Source organism: Oreochromis aureus, linkage group 15 (genome assembly GCF_013358895.1).
Source record: "Oreochromis aureus strain Israel breed Guangdong linkage group 15, ZZ_aureus, whole genome shotgun sequence".
Classification (NCBI taxonomy): Eukaryota; Metazoa; Chordata; class Actinopteri; order Cichliformes; family Cichlidae; genus Oreochromis; species Oreochromis aureus.
The window spans coordinates 26,240,828-26,263,336 of record NC_052956.1 but is presented as its reverse complement, the minus strand read 5'-3'; the positions used below and the strand labels follow the sequence as shown (position 1 = coordinate 26,263,336).

General features: G+C 47.7%; 2 protein-coding genes and 1 long non-coding RNA gene across 6 annotated transcripts; 2 read left to right on the top strand and 1 right to left on the bottom strand.

The window, feature by feature from the left end:
* Positions 1–2,074: 2,074 nt before the first annotated feature.
* zbtb25 (zinc finger and BTB domain containing 25) lies at positions 2,075–6,899 on the bottom strand. Of its 3 annotated transcripts, none has more exons than XM_039599336.1 (3): positions 6,673–6,899; positions 4,755–4,935; positions 2,075–3,456 (listed from the first exon to the last, which is right to left on the bottom strand). In XM_039599336.1, the coding sequence occupies exons 2-3, from the start codon at positions 4,925–4,927 to the stop codon at positions 2,274–2,276; spliced, it is 1,356 nt and encodes a 451-aa protein (XP_039455270.1). In that variant the 5' UTR covers positions 4,928–4,935; positions 6,673–6,899; the 3' UTR covers positions 2,075–2,273. The 3 variants fall into 3 exon arrangements, with proteins under 3 accessions (XP_039455270.1, XP_031608700.1, XP_039455271.1); XM_031752840.2 differs by lacking the exon at positions 6,673–6,899 and adding an exon at positions 6,120–6,188; XM_039599337.1 differs by lacking the exon at positions 6,673–6,899 and adding an exon at positions 6,019–6,113.
* Positions 6,900–7,423: 524 nt separating this feature from the next.
* Positions 7,424–18,235, top strand: zbtb1 (zinc finger and BTB domain containing 1). Its single transcript, XM_031752839.2, has 2 exons — positions 7,424–7,852; positions 13,833–18,235. The coding sequence occupies exons 1-2, from the start codon at positions 7,683–7,685 to the stop codon at positions 15,853–15,855; spliced, it is 2,193 nt and encodes a 730-aa protein (XP_031608699.2). The 5' UTR covers positions 7,424–7,682; the 3' UTR covers positions 15,856–18,235.
* A 931-nt stretch (positions 18,236–19,166) lies between these two features.
* Positions 19,167–21,444, top strand: LOC116330497. 2 transcript variants are annotated; one of them, XR_005608381.1, is made up of 3 exons: positions 19,167–19,408; positions 20,212–20,737; positions 20,832–21,444. It is a non-coding gene; the product is annotated as an uncharacterized LOC116330497 (long non-coding RNA). The 2 variants fall into 2 exon arrangements; XR_004200240.2 differs by lacking the exon at positions 19,167–19,408 and having other exon boundaries at positions 19,853–20,737.
* Positions 21,445–22,509: the final 1,065 nt, after the last annotated feature.

Below are 22,509 nucleotides of genomic sequence, written 5' to 3'. Positions count from 1 at the left end.
GTACATCACAAAGGGCAATGAAGGCATCACATGCAGTGGAGTAAAGCACAATGCCACTGACTTCTAGAGCAGTGGAGACATGTTCTCCGGAGTGACCAATCACGCTTCTCCATCTGACACTCTGATGGATGAGTCTAGGTTCGGTGGTTACCAGGACAAATGTAAAGCTTAGTGGGGCAGATTATGGTGTGGGTGTGCTTTTCAGGACTTGGACTCTGCCCCTTAGTTCTAGTGAAGGAACTATGACTTATTAGTCATATGCAGACGAGTGAATACGTTTAGCCATACAGTGTTATTTACTGAAGTCTGTACTTTAGTTTTGTTTCTTTGTGGACAACACTAAAAGGACAGAAACAAGAAGCCTTGTGCTCTCTGACGATGAACGTTGACAAAAGACTAACTCAAACTTTACATGTAAGGTGTACGGCGCTTACTCGTTATTTGTCACCGAGAGGGTTTACTGCTGTAAATTTTAGTCCTAATCCTGTGTGGCAAGATGGAGGGAAAGAAAACGTGGGTAAAAAATAAAACTGGAAGGTGAACTGACAGGATTTCCACTGAGAGATCCAAAAACCAGGGGAAGATGATCCTGAACGTGAGATCCAGTTTTTGGTTTAGACCTGTTCTGATAACTTGTAGATTACACCTTGTATATACGACACTCTGACACCAAATGACAGAAATCTGTGTAGTTCACTTTTTGTAGTTTGCGCATGTTAGTGCATCCACAGAAAGGTTGTGACATCACAGATCGCTCTGACATCACAGTGCTCACTGTCTCCTCTTCCTCACAGTCCTCTCAGACTCGGATGGGCTTCAGTGTTGGCTGCTTTCAGGTTTAGAGTCTCTGCTGGCTCAATTTCAGAGAAGGAAACACAAAGCAGTGACATGAATGACAGGAAGTGACATTAGTCAAAGTACTGATGTATCATTAATCTCTGATTAATCTGCTGATTAATCAATGAATCATGTAATCAGAATCCAGAAACTTGCTCAACATGCACAAATCAGCAAATGTTTCAAACCAGAGAAACAGTTCCCAATCAATTAATCATTAATCATCAATCAGTCTGGTTTTGCTGATGTTTCTGAGCATCAAACAGTCCGACCTCCTGACCTCAGCACCTCATGACCACATCACTGGATTAAACACAGACACTCCCAAATAGGGATGGGTACCGGTGTCCGGTGCCATGATGGCACCGGTGCTGACATAAACGGTAGTAACCAGACCGAAAAGCAGCGCACATTTCGGTGCTTTATTTCGGTGCTTTTTTTTCCCCTGAGCCAATTCTAGCCAATCATTTTACGTTTCCGAGGATAGTAGGCGGGGCCAGGTACGTACGTTCTTTTAGAGCAGAGCTACAGATTAAAATGCCCAAGGCGGGCGATCAAAAGTCTGGCTGTACTTCACAGCAAAAGATGCAAACTCAGCAGCCTGCAACAAGTGCTTTAAGCTGATATTGTGATACTGTCAAAGGAGGTAACACCTCAAATCTGATGAAACACCTGGCGACGCATAGCGGTTTTTTTAAAGCCGAGAAATAAGCCGTGTTTGATAGCTTGCTGTGAGACCTCACACTGCACATCTACTGCGGGTGTGGTGCCTGTTATCGGACCCGGAGTTAGCAACATCCCCCCAATAGAGAGTCCTGGCCCCTAGCCCTGTCAGCGTAGCAGAAATGATGACGGATGATGATGGCAGCAGCAGCCGTTCTTCTCTGCGTGAGTAGCTTCATGTTGTTCGTGTGTAACGTTGAGTAGGCTAACCACATTATTACATTAATGCATGTAAGGTGAACTAGCAAACACCGTCGTAGTTACATGCAGCTGTCTTCTTGATTGATGGCAGATGCTCCCTTCACCCTGGCCAAAAAGGTAGCCCAAAGAAAAAGTGGAAAACAGTTAAACATGAGAGGTTTTTGGACAAAGTTTGTGTTTTTTCCATTGATTAAGCACTGCTTCCAGCCAAGAGTGATGCCATATATGCCCTATAGCTGCAGAAAAGGCTAACATTGTTATCTTTTTACAAAAAAAACAGCTGAACATGAGAGGTTTTTGGACCAATTTTGTGTTCTCCATTCTTTAAGCACCGGTTTGAGCACCGTTTAAGCACCGGCACCGTTTCAAAAGTACCGGTTTGGCACCGGTATCGGATAAAACCTAAACGATACCCATCCCTACTCCCAAACAGGTACAGATCAAACACTCAGAACACCACCACCTGCGGAAATTACTATTCCGTCCAATCACATCCCTCATAACAGATGGCATCACTCGACCGGAACGCCGTCCACACTCTCCTGGGAGATCTCAGAGTCCAGGGAGTAGCAGGAACTGCCATTGTCCTGAGTGTCCCTGTTGGGCTCCTCAGAGAGAGCTATGGGGGTGCCCACTGAGGATCCACCCCCAGCCCCTCCCCCAGGCTCAGCAGCACTGTCGCAGAAGTGGGCGGAGGCCTGGAAGAGCTGGCTGCAGAGGCGGTTGTAGCGGTGGTAGCGGGACGGCTTGCCTGTGTGGGTGTACATGTGCTCCTGCAGCTGGCTCTTGTGGGAAAAGCGTAAGCTGCAGACAGCGCAGGCGATCTTACGTTTGCGTGAGTGCAGGGAGGGGGCGGGGCTACTCCCCCCTCCTCCGCTCCCACCACCTCCTCGGCTCCGCCTCAGCTCAGCAGCCAGCTGGTTGGCTAGCGCCTGGCTCTGTCTCAGTGCTTCCTCTAAACATCCTGCATCCAGCTGCTCCTGGGCTCCTGGAGGACCCTCCTCTAGGCCGGCATCCAGCTCACCACCCTGTGACAGCCCCTCCATGAGACGGGCGGGGTCAAGGGCGTGGCTAAATAGGTGCTCCCGCAGGCCCTCTGGGGAGGAGCAGCGCTCTCCACAGCGGGGACAGAGCAGCACTAGCGGCCGGTCTTTGAACAGGAGGCCCTGAATGGGACTGCTGTCCTGAATTGGAGACCCTGCACCTGGACCCTCCTCACCGTCCTCCTCCTCCTCTAAGCGTTCCTGCTTGACACGGGTAGTTGAGATGTCAGAATCGTCTCCGGATGCCACAGAGCAACGTAGCGCTGAGGCCTGATGGTCCGACGATACCCCCTCGAGTCCGACAGCAAGGGACAGCTGGGAGTGAGACCGGGCCCCTCGGTCAGAGGATCGCCCATCCTCGGCCCCGCGGGACACCGTGGTGGTCTTGGGGACTCCGGGTCCCTCCTTGCTGGCCAGCTGGGAAGAGATCTGAATGCCATAGAGGTTGGACATGCGGACCACGTTGTTGGCAGTCTCAGCAGCACCCTCTCCAGTTTTGCGGCACAGCTGGTAGGCGTGAAGGAACTTAATGCCCTCCTGCAGCCGGCTGTGGTCCACCGGCTGTTTGGGACACATACCGGTGTACATGATGTGCAGAAGATAGCTGAAGACGTCCGGCTGGATGTCCGTGGGCTGGATCTTTATACACTCGCTGGGGACACAGAGAGACATGAGGTCAGCACCTCGGAAAAAAAACAGCATGTGCATCCTGATGTTTTGGACCGATATTCTCCTGAAGGTTTGGACCAAAGTTTTGTCCCTCTATTCTGGATCACAGGATCCAGATCCTGGAATAAAGGAACAAACACCGGTACAAGCCTTCAGCATTATTCTAGCCTTAAACACATTTTAGGGCTGATCAATCATATTTGGATTTTAATTACCTTTTGATTGTTTCTTAAAAATTATGAAAACAAAATAATTGGGATAAAACATTAAATTTCATTCATTATTTTTTTGTTGTGTTATAAATCAAACACACCGCTGTTCATCTAAAAGCTAAGGCCAAATAAACTGTCCTCACATGTCCTCACAGTGCATCTGTTTGTAGCTGACAGCTAGCCACTGGTTGACCAGTCAAGCTCCAAGTTTGTAGTTAACGCTAACATTCGGTTTGGTTGTGGAGAGCAAATCCAATCCTGAGCTGTCTTTCTCATGGCTAATCTTAGCTAACACTAACGCGCCTGCCAACAAGCAGTAGAATCCTGTCTTTAATGGATAAGGTTGGCCAGTTCATCCAAACTCCCTAGGCTGAACTATTTGCAGCTGCATGGTTTCAGACAAGCGAACCCTCTTTGGATTCATGCTGCACTGCTAACTCACAGCTAGCTGGCTAACAGCAGGTCGTCTGGTAACGTTTTCATGACAAGATCGACGCAGAGACTGTCACCGGCTGGTTAGTGAAGTCCTTTTCATCACTCCCGTCACAATGACAGCAAACGGCAGATCTGACTGAAGAACGTACGTTTAGCACGCCCTAGATCAGGGGTCCCCAATCCCAGTCCACGAGAGCCGGTGTCCCTGCAGGTTTTAAATCTCACCCTGGGTCAACACACCTGAATCACAGGATTAGTTCATTACCAGGCCTCTGGAGAACTTCAAGACATGTCAAGGTAATGTATCCATGTAAATCAGCTGTGATGGATCAAGGACACATCTAAAACTCGCAGGGACACCGGCCCTTGTGGAGTGGGATTAGGGACCCCTGCCCTAGATAATCCTCCTCTCTGACCTGGAACCCAAGCTGGTTGAGGAAGCCAACAAATTTATCAGGACAAAGGATTCGAGCATCAGAGGAGTCACCACCTGATGGGGATTTAAAAGAATTCAGGTTCTCAGAAAACATGCCCATTTTTATACTGTCTGTACTTGTGTGATGACCCAAAGCACAGGTGTATAACTAACTTCTACTCAGGTACAGAGTTCAAACGCCGCTGTTCCACCCCTCACCTGGACTGGTGGATGAAGATCATCTTGAAGTAGTTGGAGAAGGCGGCCAGCACAGCGCGGTGAGCTTTGAAGTAGACGTTTCCAATGGCAACGGTGCAGTCACACAGGAAACCGAATTCCCTCTGCACGTTGAGCTGCTGCAGCAGGAAGAGGCTGTGCGACGACACCTCCATGACCCCGTCTGAAACACAAACCCGAGCCCAACAAGTTCACACTCGGACTTCAGTCTGGGCGGTTTGTGGTTCCTCACACACTCTGACCTCCATCATCACTGCACACACGCATACATTTAACATACACACTTATTAATGTGCGACAGGATGGAGGATGTCTTGAAGAAATTCAGAGAAGGTTGGAGGAACTTCACTGTGACACCGAAGCAGAGGAGCAGCTGTGGTGATAGAAGATGATATATATATCTCTAGTCGGTCAAGTTCATTGCTGCTGCTGTGTTACCGATAATCCTGTTGCTTTAGCTCAGTAAGTACTTAACGTGTAAGTGCTGAATAACGCCACAAGGTAGAGCCCTCCTGATTCTCGTGCACTGTGGTTGGTCGATGTTGTAGAACAGAGCGTGGGTGCAGGTTCATTCACTAAAAGAGCTGATGAAGCTCCTCTGTTTGAGGAGGAGCCTCTTCTACCGCTCACTGCTGGAGCGTCTGGGGGACATCAGAGGAACTGCAGCTCCTACAGGGGCGCACGCATGCCACTGTCTGGGTTCCTTGCACTTTGAAAAAAAATCCACTTTAAGTAACTGTGTTGTCTTTAGTTGTGCTGACGTGGGAGTTTCCAATTTCATTGTACTATTGTACAAGGTATGAGTGTGCAATGACAATAAAGAGTTATCTTATCTTCAGCAACTCTCTCACACACACACGCACACACACTCAGAAACACAAATCACACACACATGCACACTTTCACACACACAGGCACACAGACACACAAACACAGAGCAGGGTTTCACATTCAGACCTGAAAAACTTAAGGTGTCGTTTAACCCTGTGACGTCACATTAAGTCTGTCAGGCTTACTTGGAGACGCCACCTCTGACCTCAGTGAAGGTCACCTGCACCTGACACACACGTACGCATGCACGGGGAGGGGCGGGGTGTTCACATCGAACTGACCCGACCACACCGGAAACCGGACACCCGCGCGACCCAGTCACACACCAGCTCTGCGCGTGCACGTGCCGCCGCGCCCGCCGCCGCGCAGCATCCTCCATCCTTCATCTCATTCACCACACGCACGTCCTCATCACCTCCGCACACACGCGCACACGGGCGCGTGTTCACGCTCCCACCGCCCGGCAATCCCGTGTTCGCGCGGGTCCTGCACGCGCGCCGTTAATGAGCGCCTTACCGCAGAAACGAGCAGATCGTCTTCAGAATCGGAGCCGATTTGTTGCTGCAGAGGATCTCGCGACGAGCCGCGTCACCTCTCGCGAGAACATGGGTCAAATGGGGCGGTCACGTGAGCCGTCAGAAACGTTCGAAGGCTGATCAGTAATTTAATAAACGCGGAGCAGGAAAGATGACGTCATCGTGCCATCAATAATTTTCTGAAAAAAAAGTGAAACCGATCAGAGGCTGTCAGCCAGCAGCATAAGACCCCGACACCGTGCAGGGGGCACGATCACGTGACACAACACACACCGACACCGTGCAGCAGACAGACTCACAAACACGCCTCAGCTCTGCAGCTCAGGGACTAAACCCCATCATATTCCGTCTAATCTGAAACTCAGAGTATTCTCAAAGTAATCTGAGTTTAAGGCACATATGTGTACACCTGGCTGTTTCACAGCTGGGCCACTGTACCTCGGTTGGTGACTGAAGTGACTCATAACCTGTGTAAATATGTTTTCTTAGGCTGGTGTTCACTGAGATGATCAGCAGTACTGATTATTACTGACCACAGCGGGTATGCTGTGAGGTGTGGTCCACATTCCTGGCAGTGAGTGGGACACGGTGGGTGCTGGGCTCCGCATAGGACGCCCTTTGTCACCGATGATGGGCAGATTATCTGGGCGTTGCCAGCATCTTGTCTCTGAATTTTGCAGATGATGTGGTACTGTTGGCTTCATCAGGTGCTGCCTCCAGATCGCAGGCTACTTTGAAACAGACGGACTGGTGCTGCAGCTGCAGTGATGAGATCGTTCAGGTATGGGCCACCTCGTATATGATTGATGGGTGGACGAAACAGAGTGAGACGTTGCTGCTTCTTCAGGCGGAGTCTCCTGCTCAGCTCAGAGTGAGACCTCCTTGCTGCTCTCTGACTGAATGTGGGTGGCGGGAGGCCTCACGCAAGCCTACAAACGACAGAGAAAACAAATTCAATTCAATTCAATTCAATTTATTTATATAGCACTTTTCACAGGATAAAAACCACAAAGTGCTTCACAGTAATATAAGACAGAAATACATAAAATACATTAAAATACATTAATAAAAATAAGTTCTTCCGGTTATTATTTTCAAAATAAAAGCAGACTTTGTTTCCTGTGGTCGTTTTCAATGAAGACAAAATTCTGACACTATTTATTTAACTGTGAAAGGCCCCGTCCAAGCCAGAAACGTATATTTATTATGATTTAATGCCCACCTGTGAACTGCTGCTTGTTGCAGTTAAACATGTCCCGCTGGGTTAAAGTTCGTAAATTTTTTATTACAACTTCAGTATCTGTGATGCAGGTTTTCTGTGTGTGGCTGGTGGGTTGAGCAGATACAGTTTTTCATTTTACTTTTTTTTTTTATTTTCACTGTGCGACACATTCCCACACGTTCCCATGGTGTCAGCTTAGTTGCACGGAGTTTAAACGAACCATCAAGGCAGAAACTTATTTTTGAAACGTTAAAACTTTATTTAACTTTATTTTGAAGGGCCCCACTCTGACCGGAAGTTCCTTATTTGGACTTCCTCGCTATGTGCGGCTTGACGGCGCGGCGGGCTTTGCGGAAGTGCTTTCATCCTGCGGGAGGAGAAGAAGAAGAAGAGGCTGCTCCTTCGTCTCCACAGCAAACCGTCCGCGGAGGACCCTTCGGAGCCCGGGAACCCCACAGCAGCAGCCCCTCCGCCGGCCTCCGGGACCCACGGTGAGTGGACGGGCCCGTGCCCGGGCTTCGTGGCCGCCTGGGCGGCAGGCGGTGAAGGAAATGCTCGCGGCCTGCTCTCGGTGCTGAATGCGGGTGGCAGTGCGGGGGCGGCGGGGCTGTTTGCGGGAGAGAGAGCGCTCAGTAAACGCCCGGTTTTATTCGCATCACATCCGGTGGCTACTTTCAAAATATAAGTCGTAACGAATAGTTTTGAGCTTTGAAGCATCCGGAGGAGCTCCGGGTTCACTGACGGTCCCTCGGGGAGTGTCTGACTGTCACTGAGACGCGCTGTGATGCACGCGGTGCCTTGACGGTGGTCTCGCTCACTCCTCGTCACGCTTTGTGTTTTCATTTTGGAGGAGCGATCACCGTAACTTCCGGTGTGGACCACGCTAACAGGGGTTAGCTTGGAGCAGCTAATCTCTGCCGAGCTGTAATCTCCATTTTAGCTCGGCGGTGTGGCCGGCCTCTCCCTCCGGTCTCTCCACGGGCTCGCTCCCACCTCGGTGGCTCCTTCGCGGCCTGTCTGCCGGTGACTGACAGCCCGCACCGCGTGCCTGCGGGCCCGGAGGGGACTTAGAGTAAACAGGATGGGGGCTCTGATTTGAGTGGTTTTTACAGTGGAGTCTGGTGACAGAGGCCAGATTTATTTTATCCACCCTTCACAGTGATCACATTATTATTTTTATTGATTACTGATCAGTAGAGTAGGTAGGTTTCTGACCTGTGACCTTTAACCTCACAAAGCTCAAACACACCTGACAGCAGACACATCAGATATGAACCTAGACTGTCACGTGTCGGCTGATAAATTGAGCCCTGAGACCTTCCTGTGAACAGCAACCAGCTGATCAGAGTGTAAATGACTTGTTCTGGTAATAACATGATTAAGGCATACTCTTCTTATTAACAACTCGTGAAAAACTGCATATCACAATTGACCTGAAAGTGGGGAAAAAACAATGTGTCAGCATTTAAAATCATAAACTCTGAGCTGGGCTGTGATTAGAAACTGAGGATTTAACCAGCCTGAACATTTTAAGGTATTCTTAAAATCATATCTGCGTATTTCTGGAAAAGTGTGATGGTGATGATGATGAAGTTTATGATGGGATATAAAAAGGTCATTCCGTAATTTAATGTAACTGCAGCAGCTGCACGGCGCCGTCACATCTTTAACAGCTGATCAAAGTCCTGCTTTCCCACTGTGTAACCTCATCACAAGCTCACTCCACTGCTGGCTCTTACTGTCACATGGCGTGTAGGTAGCGGTGTCTGGGGACTCGTGTGGAGGTGCATTCTATGTCTGTGTCATCCGTTTGCAGGATTAGGTTTCTTGTAGGTTTTGTTGGAGGAGCTCAGTTTTGGCTTTAAATCAGCGGGACCGCCCCGAACTCTGAACTGATCTTACGTCACGTCATGTGATCAAAGAGCCCATCCATTTCAGAATACAATGCCATCCCAAGCCTCGTCTGAGAGGCAGAACTCAGTTTGGAAATCAGTCACTTGACCGTCTGTAATGGAGTCAGACTCTCATCAATTCATATTCTACTGGAACATTTTGGCTCGTTGATCTCACATGATGACCTCACTTCCTGAAGTCATGTGTCAGTTTGCAAGGCCACCACCGATATCCAGAGGACCGCTGAGTGTTCTTGCCTTGCTGTCGCAGTGAAGCATGATTCATGTATCTATTAGGCGCTCTGCAGCCTAATAGATGTAGAGCACGGAGATGCAGGGCACTAGTTGGCGCTGGAGATTTTGCCAGTCGATTTTCTTGAATCAGGAATTGTATGAGGCAGAAGAAGTTGGAAACGGCTGCACCGATCACACTCATCATGGGCTGCGTCGATGTGTAGTTGCATTTGTCAGGATTCGTCACGCTATGGCGTAGATTTAACGCAGAAACACGTGACTGATGGTGGTCAGCTGACACTAAATGTTTAAAAATCTGAAAGAGGCGAGTCTTCTGATTGCATCTGAGGCAGGTGAGCTCCCGCACAGCTGGTTTTATGTTGTTCTGCTGCTATGGCTTTCAGGACTCTTTCTCACACACTCACACACACACACACACACACACACACACACGGGCAGTGATGCTACTTCGCCACTGATCTCTTACCAGGCGCGACGCTCTGAGGCGCTGTGGGATCAGCTGACATGACACAAAGACAGAAAACTTAAGCTGGTCAAAAGTGTACTCTGTGTGAACTTTACCTGTGAGCACAGCCAGGCGAACCATCAGTGGAACCGGGGAGGGATGGCAGCTCAGTTCACGCAGACGGGACAACATCGCTGAAAATAAAAACATGTCAAAATTTTAAGTGAATCCAATCAGATGTGAATCATTGTTCAGCTCAGGTGACGGGAGGAAACGTCTTGCTCTGATTACATGCCATTTTGACACAGGAAGTGACATCTTCTGATGGGTTTCAGTGTCTCCAAGCAGCAGCGGGGCAGGGGGAGGTGGGGCAGTGAAGGTACATGTCTAACAAAAAGCTCCAGTTCTGAAGAACAGGACCGGGTTCACTTCACGGTGCTGAAAACAGCATGCGACCAGTTTTCTCCTGCAGCACAGAAACCTGTTTTTAGCTCCGCCCGCATCTGGCATCGCTGCAGATGTTATTGGCGCAGACCCGCCGATGAGGGCTCGGGTAACCAGCAAGCAGAGAACTCTCTCAGAGAGCGGTTTGGCCCAGACGTGCCCTGCATCTGCAGTTTCCTGCAGAGTCCACCTTAAAGATCCAGATTTGTTGGGTGTGTCAGGCACATCTGGCTCACAGTTTACTGTAACCTGGTCCACAGGACATCTGCTGTGAACTCTCCAGATGTTGCTGGGGCCAGGGTGGACCTTTATTTAGGCAGTAACTTGGGGTGTGTACAGGTATACTTGTCCTGCAGCACAAACGCATCTGTCACATAACAGGGAAGGTGTGGGGGGGTGTCACTTCCTGTGAGAATAGCCAACGGGAGGTGAAGCATCCTCCCCCACAGCGAGTTTAGAAAGGTGAGAAGTAAACCTGCCATCCTGTGTGTGTGTGTGTGTGTGCCTGCATGTTAAATCTGAGCAGTGTGTTCCTGAGAAGTAAACACTGATTCATCACTGCAGTTAGTGCTGGGCGATATGACGATATATATCGTGTGGACAATAGAAAAGTGTCTATCGTGCCATTTGTCTTCTATCGTTTCTATCGTTTCTAACCCTAATTTTATAAATTATTACATAAAATATATCATTAACCCTTTACAACCGGTCGGAGCAGGCACACTCCGTTTTGCATAACTATTTTTAAATCCCTGTAGAACTGGAACCACGTAAGGTAGCGCAATAATTTTTTTTGCATATGAAACCGTAGGAGTTGTACTTACATCTTATTCCATTAGCTTGCCCTAGGTCACGGTTTCCTTCCACATATAGCTTTGCAAAATTTGCATAAAAAGCACTTCCAGCAACAAAAACATAATATTCCAGAAACACGCTTTGCCGATCCGATCAGCTGTTCATAACACTTCCTACGTTGGAATATAAATCAGCGCAAACTATCGCATGTCTGCCATTACCTGTCCGAAACCGTAAGTGACGTCATTTTCGCGGAAAATGTAGTTTTTTACCTTCAAAGCCTATGTTGGTGTTTTTAAAAGTCATGTTTGACTTTATGCTTTTCTGTATCGTTTCTGGGATGCTTAGAAGTCAAATTACACTGTTGGAAATAGTTTATTTTGATGCACATGCTGTTTTTTTGGAAATTTGCATTATAATATTTATTTTCATTTTTCCTGTAGTATATAAAAATTAGTTTATCTCAAAAATAAAACTATGAAGACAATCAAAATAAATTTCTCGTGGTAGGAAACTATTTTGTGCAACTATTTTGTATTTACAGTTTTGAGGGATAAGCCCCTTAAATTTCTCTAACTAGAAATATATGTAAAAAACAAAACAAAAACGATTTTCTATTTTTTTGTAGTTCATTGCACTTTGCAATTTATGTAGTTACTATGGACTTAATGCATACATATTATTAAAATTTGGGCTATAACGGTTGTATTGATGTATAGCAACTTGAAATGCTCCCACAAATGGCACTACAGCATGTAAAATGTAAAGATAAGATCTGGCGGACTTGGTTCTATGGTAGGTTTTAAAGGGTTAAATAGCCTGTGGCAAATATATTAGTGTTGTCTTCTCACTATACATACTCTGTTTTCTCTTGCATAAAGTCAAAAGTATAAAAAAATGATATTTTTCGCAAAGAAACTCCGTCTTGTGGTTTTGCGACATGGTGCTGCTTTACGTGGACCCGGATTTGTGACATGCTTTACGGTAACTCAAAACAAAGACTGCACCCTCTCCACTCGCTGTTTACAGACTGCATACTTTCCAGATGACCACAGGTCAGGTGGTATATCGTGATATATATCGTTATCGTTAGTGCTGGGCGATATGGAAAAAATATTTTTCACGATATGAATTATTTTATATCACGATAACAATATATATCACGATATACCACCTGACCTGTGGCCATCTGGAAAGTATGCAGTCTGTAAACAGCGAGTGGAGAGGGTGCAGTCTTTGTTTTGAGTTACCGTAAAGCATGTCGCAAATATCATATCAAAAATATCATTTTTTTATACTTTTAACTTTATGCAAGAGAAAACAGAGTATGTATAGTGAGAAGACAACACTAATATATTTGCCACAGGCTATTTAACCCTGTAAGACCTACCATAGAACCAAGTCCGCCAGAGCTTATCTTTACATTTTACATGCTGTAGTGCCATTTGTGGGAGCATTTCAAGTTGCTATACATCAATACAACCGTTATAGTCCAAATTTTAATAATATGTATGCATTAAGTCCATAGTAACTACATAAATTGCAAAAAAGTGCAATAAACTACAAAAAAATTGAAAATGGTTTTTGTTTTGTTTTTTACATATATTTCTAGTTAGAGAAATTTAAGGGGCTTATCCTCAAAACTGTAAATACAAAAAGTTGCACAAAATAGTTTCCAACCACGAGAAATTTATTTTGAGTGTCTTCATAGTTTTATTTTTGAGATACTACAGGAAAATGAAAATAAATAAATGCAAATTTGCAAAAAAACAGCATGTGCATCAAAATAAACTATTTCAACAGTGTAATTTGACTTCTAAGCATCCCAGAAACGACATAGAAAAAGCATAAAGTCAAACATGACTTTTAAAAACACCAACATAGGCTTTGAAGGTAAAACTACATTTTATACGAAAATGACGCTACTCCGGTTTCGACACAGGCATGCGATAGTTCGCGCTGAGTTATTCCAACTTAGGAAGTGTTATGAACAGCTGATCGGATCGGCAAAGCGTGTTTCTGGAATATTATGTTTTTGTTGCTGGAAGTGCTTTTTAATTTTTGCAAAGTGGAAGGAAACCATGACCTAGGACAAGCTAATGGAATAAGATGTAAGTACAACTCCTACGGTTTCATATGCAAAAAAAAAAAAAATATTGCGCTACCTTACGTGGTTCCAGTTCTACAGGGATTTAAAAATAGTTATGCAAAATGCAATGTGCCTGCTCCGAACAGTTGTATAGGGTTATTTATATATTTTATGTAATAATTTATAAAATTAGGGTTAGAAATGATAGAAGACAAATGGCACGATAGACACTTTTCTATCGTCCACACCATATATATCGTCATATCGCCCAGCACTAGTTATCGTGATATAAAATAATTCATATCGTGATAAATATTTTTTCCATATCGCCCAGCACTAACTGCAGTGCTCTGAGTGAAGCTGGAAGCTGATCTGAGCGTGCTCGGTGTGTGAACTTGTGGCTCTGATTAAAGTCAGAGTTGTTGATGAATCATATCAGGCCCGACTGTCCTGTCTCCTTGCCGAGTGCCGGCTCACACGTTATGAAAGTCGACCGCAGACAACCTTGCTGCTTCATAAATTCTGACTCTGTCTTCCTCTGTTGTCCACAGGGCGATGGCGAGGCCGAGCCACAGCGATCACGTCCTCCAGCAACTCAACAACCAGCGCGAGTGGGGCTTCCTGTGCGACTGTCTCATTGCCATCGGCGACATCTACTTCCGGGCTCACAAGGCGGTGCTGGCGGCCTGCAGCTCCTACTTCAGGATGATGTTCATCCGGGACCAGCAGGGGGCGGGCCGCCTGGACCTGAGTAACATGCAGATCAGTGCTGAGTGCTTCGACCTCATCCTGCAGCTCATGTACCTCGGGCGCATCGTCGTGGGCAGTTATGAGTTTGAGGAGCTGAAAGCGTCCATGGCATACCTGCAGATGTACTACATCCCCGACTCGCTGGAGGACCTCAGGGACATCAGGAGCTCCAATATCACGCCGTCCTCCTCTGCCTCTGCCTCCTCCTCCTCCTCATCCAGCTCCTCCGCTGGGCCTGCTGGCGGGAAGATGATGTTTGGTGTGCGCATGTACGAGCAGCAGCGGCCCGCGGCACCTGAAGGGGAGCGTCTGCCGAAGGCCGTCACGAGCAGCACGGGGCGTCCGGCCGTTCCTGCTGCAGTTGGCAGGCCAGCCACGACTGAAGAGGCGGCAACCACTCCTCTGATTGTGGCGGCGCCAGTTTCAGACGGAGCAGGTGAGCAGCCGTGTGACCTGAGGAAGCGGTCGGGCGGCAGGAGTTCAACTCTCAAGGACCGCCCTAGGTTCGGTCGCACGTACACCTGTGATGACTGTGGCTTCGTGTTCAGCTGCGAGAAGCTTCTAATCGAGCATATCCTCACCTGTACCAACCGCAAAGCCTTCCACCCACCCCGAGGCAACACTGAGGGTGACAACGACTCAAGTAAAGCAGAGAGCTCCGCCTCAGAGAGCGTGGAGGAGCACCGGGTCATCTGTAAAGGCGAGGACGACTGGCCTGAGGCCAAGACTGCCCGGTCAGTCCCAGGCGGACCAGACGGCGAGGCTGGGTCCACCAGGAGCATCAAGACCGAACCAGAAGAGAGCATGTTCCCTGAGATTGAGGTGGTCCGTGTCGGTGAGCACGCCGCCAGAGATTTTAGTGCTCGCTTTGGTGACGCAGCGCTGAGGGACAAGATGCCATCGGACCGCGAGCCCGAGCCCGGTGTCTCCGGTTTGGAAAACAGCAGCGAGCCTTTCGAAGGCAACGATTCCGGCATCCCCGCCAAGCTCCGGAAGGTCAAAGACGAGAAGCAGGATGCTGATGGCACGCCCTGCGAGGTGTGCGGCGCTCTGTTATTGGAGGAGGACAAGTCCGCGCACTACCTGTCTAACCACATGGGGCACATATGTGCCTGCGGCAGGTGCGGCCAGGTGTTGATCAAAGGCCGGCAGCTGCAGGAGCACGCCGAGCGCTGCGGTGAATCCCACGGAGCCGAGTCGGACTCCCATGGCGAGGATGAGGCGTCCCTGCTGGAGGAGCCGCACGGGATGGAGGAGGGGCTACTGGAGGCGGCCGACCTGGCGTGCCCGCACTGCGGCCTGCTGTTCCAGAACGAGAGCCTAGCGCTGGAGCACGCTCTATCCTGCCACGACCAGGAGCTGTTCCGGCCCACCATGCTGGAGGAAGGCGGCGAGCCCGACCACCGCCGCAAACACTTCTGCAGCATCTGCGGCAAAGGCTTCTACCAGCGCTGCCACCTGCGTGAGCACTACACCGTCCACACCAAGGAAAAGCAGTTCACCTGCCAGACCTGTGGCAAGCAGTTCCTGCGTGAGCGCCAACTCCGCCTCCACACTGACATGCATAAAGGTATGGCGCGCTACGTGTGCCCCGTGTGCGACCAGGGGACCTTCCTCAAACACGACCATGTGCGTCACATGATCTCCCACCTGTCAGCTGGGGAAACCATCTGCCAGGTGTGCTTCCAGATCTTCCCGGGTGGCGAACAGCTGGAGAAGCACATGGACGTCCACCTGTACATCTGTGGCGTGTGCGGTGAGAAGTTCCGCTTGCGCAAAGACATGCGGAGCCACTATAACTCCAAACACACCAAGAGACTATAACGGCGCCGGCGCCGCTGCCGCGTCCACAAGTCTGTTACTAAGAAGCCATAAATGTGAGAACAAAGAATGCACTTGAACACCAAAAAGACTGAACTGCACTTTGAAGCCGTATGCAAACTAACCAGGCGTCACACTGCGAGCGGCGAGCTGCGGGTCCAGCAGCGCCTTAGTGACTTCTGTCCGCTCGAGGCTTTGCGCAACAGGAAGCTGGTGGGTTGGTAGATACGTGAGGCACACCTGAGGCAGGAAGCCTCGTGTTAGAATAAATAGCAAACAGCATGCCGCCTAGAAGCAGACTGCTAGGTGTCGGTACATGGAGAGTGGGAGGTGGGCGGTGGCACACAGGCTCCACCTACAGCCTGCCTCTCTCCATGACGATGGTATAGTCACCATGCGTGACAGGATGGTTCTGTCTGCCATATTGGAGCTGAACTTGGTGGTGAAAGAGGCAGACCTTTTTCTGGAGGGAGGGGTGTGTTTGTTTTATAACACCAGACAAAGCAATGCAAGCTGTTTAGAGCGTGAACAGTTGTTTTATCCTCCAATTCAGTTGAACTTCATTATACGCAAACACTTATTATACGGCACACAGTCACAACAGCAGTCGCCTCGTGGCACTCTGTGAGATTAACCCCTGAGAAAATTAAAAGGCCAAAACGAGCCGCCCAACGAATTACATGCCAGGAAACAAAGATTACAAATAATTGAACCCATAGTAAAATATGATTGGTCGCACAGAGGTCACGTTTCCTGTTGTTCTTTTTTTAAATGTTTAAATATGAGCTGAAACTCAAAACTGCCCTTGCGTGATTTTCAGAGCAATGAGGCGCTATGCTGCCTTAAATTCCAACTCACAGAGTGCACGGTTCAAATCGCGGCCTCAAACCGATGTGGTCATGTGGCCTTCTCTGAGCTTTAATCACGTCTCAGGTCCAAAAGTAATGCACAGAAACCCACCAGTCAGATGACCAGATGAAACTGGCCCCGTCACAGGCCGGTGTGAGCTGTGGTGGCTCCACAGATTTCTGAGCTTCTGTTTTAAAACGTTACCTGAAACTGGCTGCAGGTCAGGACGCAGCTGCTCTGTTTTCTAAACAAACCATGAAGGCGACGCGCCGTCAGCTGGTACCTGCACGGCCAATCACGCTCTCAGCTGACGCGCTGATCGTTTTTATAGTTTTTATTAAGTTATAATCGCATGTATGATATTGTCTGACAGCTGTGATGGCCAATCAGCTGCTCGTATCAAAGAGCAGGAATCTCGCAGTCGCGTAGAGGAGGCACCACCCTCCACTCCACCCGTTACAGCTCAGGTCTGAACAAGTCGACCGTAGCGTTTCCGTCCAGTGGGCCAAGCGGAGGACTTGCAGACCTCCACAGATCGTAGTGTTCAGGTTCAGCACGCGCACGCTCCGCTGATGTCATCACAACCTAAAAATGTTATACTGACTGATTAAAAAGAGTCAGTCGAAGCTCCGCCCACGCCCACGGTCGGCGCTCGTGCTGCTCGCAGTGTGATCTCCAGAGGAAATACAAATTAGTATGTCTGCTGAAACGGCGCCCCCTGTGGCCTGCGTGGAGAGAACTTCCTGTTTGCGAGGGTGCGCTCCCTCATGCTTGGATGTTTCCCAAAATACTAAAGCCTGTTACGACTTCCTTACTCTGTCATCGTCCCACGCGCTCTGTGATTGGTGCCTTTACTGTAACACTCCGTCCCTTCTGTCAAACTCACGGCGATGTGTGAGGGGCGGGCCAGCACGGAAGGTCACAACTGCCCTCAGACTGAACCGGCCAATGAAAAATCCAACAACTAAACACTAGAAACAGTCACCTCGACTCTTACCCTCAGACTTCCTGTGATGCCTTACGAGTCTCTCGAAGTGTTCACTTGCCATCGCGGCGCCAGCAGTACGGGATCGGACCAGATCCAGCTGCTCAGAACCAACCAGTCGTTACAGGCTTGACTTAATTAGACTATCAGAACCAATCAGAATGAGCTCCACGAAATGATTCTGCGGCTGCTCGGACAATCAGCCCTTACCCCCTCGTCTTCTCATTGGCTCACAGTGAGACTGTTTCCTGTGGACTAAGACCTGAAACCAAACAAACTCCAGCTGAACTCAAACTAATTCAACTTTCACCTAATCAGCACTAACAGAAGTCAGGGACCCGCCCCTTTAACGCCTCACCAGTTCAGACCAGTTTAAGCTGGCTCAGGTCGGGACCGTGTGGATCTGACCAAGGTGGCGGGTCCACCTGGTGACCCCAGATGTAAACGAATGTCGTCTTAAGTAAAGCTAACGATGTCAGCTGTTTGTTCTTCTTCTTGGATTGTTTTTCTGTTTGTGACCACGACTCTTAATAAACCGAGTGAACCTGAGTGTGGGTGGAGCCTTTGTTTCCATCCCACAGAGGATGAAGGCTCAGTGTTACTTACTCACAACCAGCTCTCTTCACCACCACCTCCTCCTCAAGCTGCAGCTTCATCTTTTCTCTGCTTCATGAAGTTTTTAATGTCAGGCCTGAGGGAGGATCAGCTGATCGATCAGCTGATGTTTGGACTGATGCTCACATTTCTCACAGAGATCACCTGCAGCTGTTTCTTCTGTGGTTTCCTGACAGGATACCATAGAAGAAGCAGCTGTTATTGATTATTGGTTTGTCAACGGTGATCGTTTCTGACTGAAGGTCAGCGGGAAACAGGTCCGGTGTTTGTGTTTAAACGGTCCACATAAATGTTTTTCAGTCACATGGGCTCAGAGATTCAGCTGACCTTCCTATTTGATTGGAATATAATCACTCTCATTTTGAAGGTTTTTATTGATGTTGATCATGCAACCTCAGCACTTCCTGTGTTTCAAATTGAGTGTTTAGTGAGGCTTTCATTTTGAAATATTTCCAGGAAACTGCATCTCACTCAGAAATACTTGTTTTAATTTTTCTAAAGATTCTGAAGATGAGACATTAAAATAACGTTTGATCAGAATGTCATCAACAAGAGGCCGCAGATGTCCATCTCCACCATCAGATCACCTTTGAATCTGAAAATGTTGAATCCAGACTGTCTCTGTTTGCATTAAAATATCCACAAGAAGAGGGTCTGTAATGTTCCACTGCAGCACAGGTGTCAAACTCCAGTCCTCAACATCAGCCTCACAGCTTCCTGTAAAGCACAGGTGTCAAACTCGAGGGCCGATGTCCTGAAAGTTTTCCATGTGTCCCTGCGACACACCTGATTAAAATTAGTAGGTTATTAGCAAGCCTTGACTGCATGCTGAGGTGGCAACCCCCAACCCTACTCAAGTTAATTTAAATCAGGGGTCTCCAATTCCTGGCCTCGAGGGCCAGTGTCCTGCAGGTTTTAGATATCACCCTGGGTCAACACACCTGAATCAAATGATTAGTTCATTACCAGGTCTTTGGAAAACTACAAGAAATATTGAGGAGGTAATTTCGCCATTTGAATCAGCTGTGTTGGGTTAAGGAAACATCTAAAACCTGCAGGACACCGGCCCTCGAGGCCTGGAGTTGGAGACCCCTGATTTAAATAAATGTGAGTTTTTGAAAAATTGTACTTCTAAAAGTACTTTTATTGCACCATGTTCATTTACTTATGAGCTGCTTTAACATGAATCAAATGGCTGAGGCTACGTCTACACTAGCCCGGATAAATTTGAAAACTGTTTGCGTCTGAAAACACTGCATCCACACTGTTGTTTTCACAGAGTTGTGCGTCCACATTGAAACGGCCGAAAACGCTTACGTTCTAGTACTGCGCATGCGTGAAATGCAAGACAATTTGACCTACCTCATTTCTGTCTGCTGTTTATTTACTTTCCGGCTCTTTGAAACGTCACGGCAAAATGTCAAGTTTTTTAAATGGACTAACAATGAGGTGGAGTTGTTGCTGCAAGTGACACAAAAGTACAAAGTTGCAAAAGCAATTGAGAATTAAAGAATTGGAAGAAAAGCTATCTGGAGCATGTACAAACTGATATTAATCTTTAATAGGGCTGTCAAAATTGAGAGCAACCAAAACAACTGCTGTGTAATGCCCTCCGCTATCTTAGTTTAATTGGTCACAGGACTGCATCACAACTAAAATGTGTCATTGTTTTCGAAAAGGCTCTGGGTTTGCTGTCCACACTGCAAAGTGAAAATGGCATTTTCAAATGTATCCAGTTTGGAGAGCATTTTCAACCCTCTCAGTGTGGACGAAAGGCCGAAACGGAGAGAAAAAGATGTTTTCAAACGAAAACGTATTAGTGTGGACATGGCCTGAATTGCCTGCTCAGCATGCAGTCATGTTCTATAGTCTTGCTAATGACCTACTAATTTTATTCTGGTGTGTTGCAGCAGGGACACATTTAAAAGTTTCAGGACACTGGCCCTCGAGTTTGACACCTGCGCTCTACAGGAAGCTGTGAGGCTGATGCCGCCGGTCACACTTTATGAAAAATTGTGGTTCAGCGTCTGTCCACACGGGGGAGCTGCAGGAGGACTGATAGACTGAAGATCTGCTTTGTGGGCTGGACCTCTGCAGACACCAGAATGAAAGCAGAACCTGCATTTTGACTCTCACAGTGCCTCCCTGAGGTTTGACTGAGTCACAATAGTTTATGATCCAGCTGCATGTTGGAGGTCAAAGGTCAGCTGCTGGCTGTTAGAGGTCAGGTCTTTGGGTCAGTCTGAATGTGACAAACACACTGCGTCACTTGCTGAGGAGTCGAGTCCCAGATCAGTTCCAGACGCTAGCCCTCGAGCAGAGAGGGTTGGTGGTCTGTGCTGTGGCTCAAGTGCAGGTTGAGATCACAAGAAGACCTGCGAGCTGCTGACGTTACACGTGTATGACGATGTGAAGAGAAGGAAGCTGAATGCAGAGGTCAGTGTGACAGAGCGACAACAGGAATGTGACATCACACAGATGTGTTTCTAATGTGGCAGCACAGTTTTCACTTTATTGTTTCTGACTGCAGGTGGCGCTCTCCGCCTCTGCCGCCGGGCCATGTTACACCACAGTTCAAGAGGTGGGCGATGAACGTGTCACAGGTGCAACTCACCTGACCTGACTACACCTGAGTGTGTGGTCAGGTGAGTCTGAGGAGGACCTGTGTCCGTCACATGTCTGCTGGGACTCTGCAGACACACACGTGTTGATGCAGATGTAAAAACCTCGATGTTTGGAAATGCTGAGCTGGATTTGATACAAACCTTCTGCTGTTTTTATTTTTGTTTCATTCTTTATTTTCTGTAACAGAATGAAATAAATCAGGTTACATTGTTTTCATTTGTCAGTGATGACAGTCATGCACCTGAGGGCATCATCAAACTGTTTTAATCTGTCCCAAACATTTGCACAGATGTAACATTATCTACAGCTGCTCTCAGTACCACTGATGTTAATTTAGGGTCTTTCTCTCCAGCTGATCTGAGTTAACTTGATTAACTACCACCAGCTGCTTCAGCCTGTTCTTTTCTGTAATTCCACCTTGTATCACATGGTGGTGCAGTGAGTCACTGTAACTTTCATTTAATTAGAGTTTATTTCCTGTAAACAAATATTAAATGATTTCTAATCAGTTGCTTAAATCGCTCTGTGATTAGGCATCCACATTGAGCTCTGACAGCTGTACAAATAGCGCTGTTCCTGAAGTCACACTGTGGTATTTTGGTAAATGCAGATTATTTCTCTCAGTCCTGCAAACAGGAAGCCGAAAACAGGATTTTCAGGTCATTAACTGAAGCATGAAAACGTGCGGCCTCTCCTACTTCCTGTCAAACAAGAAGTCTGTCTCCACATAGGATTCCAGGAGCTCGGGAATCTGATGGCGCATCTCTGCTTTGAATTCTCGGCTTTGTGACAACAATCACAAACCTTCAGATTCTGTTTGCTGTCTTGACCCCAAAAAAGATGGCTGCCACACAGAGGTTTCTCGGTTTTGATGGGGCTAATGATCAGGTTTTGCAAACAAACAGAAAGTCATTTATGGAGCTGATCTTTAGACCCGTTGAGGAAAAACCTGCTGCAGACACAGACACATGATCTAAGATGGCCGAGGTGCACTGGCACAACACAACCTCAGCCAGCAGAGATGCTTAGGTCACTCAGCCTTGGCACAAACATGGTGGTGAAGACAACATGTGCAGGAAAGAGGTGAGCGGACGGCATAGACCTTCCCAGCAAACACCTGTTTGATCCAAAATAAGACGGAACAATGAGACTGTCTCACGGGTTGTTCACCTGCTGCTGCACGATGTAAAGCTCAGGGCTTCACTGTGCAACTGGTTGTTGAGAGCTCAGCCTGATGTCCAATAACGACAGTCTGCTTACAGGAAGTGGATGAATCTGTAATCTGGTGCTCTGACCAGAGAGGAGATGACTGTGGACTCCAACACTGGTCTGCCCACAGAGAGACTCCAGCTTTCTAATGTTTCTGTTGATCTGAATGATTATGGTATTTTCATAGGTTTTAGTTTAATGAAACAAATCAATCTTCTTCTACTCAAAAAACTGACCATGAAAGAGACATCAAGGTTCATCATGAGACTGATCAACAGGACATTTTAAATCAGTAAAGTTGTTTCTAAAACTTTAATGTTACTCATTTATTAGTGTAAATAAAAACAAACACTCCTTCTAAATCTGTTCAACTC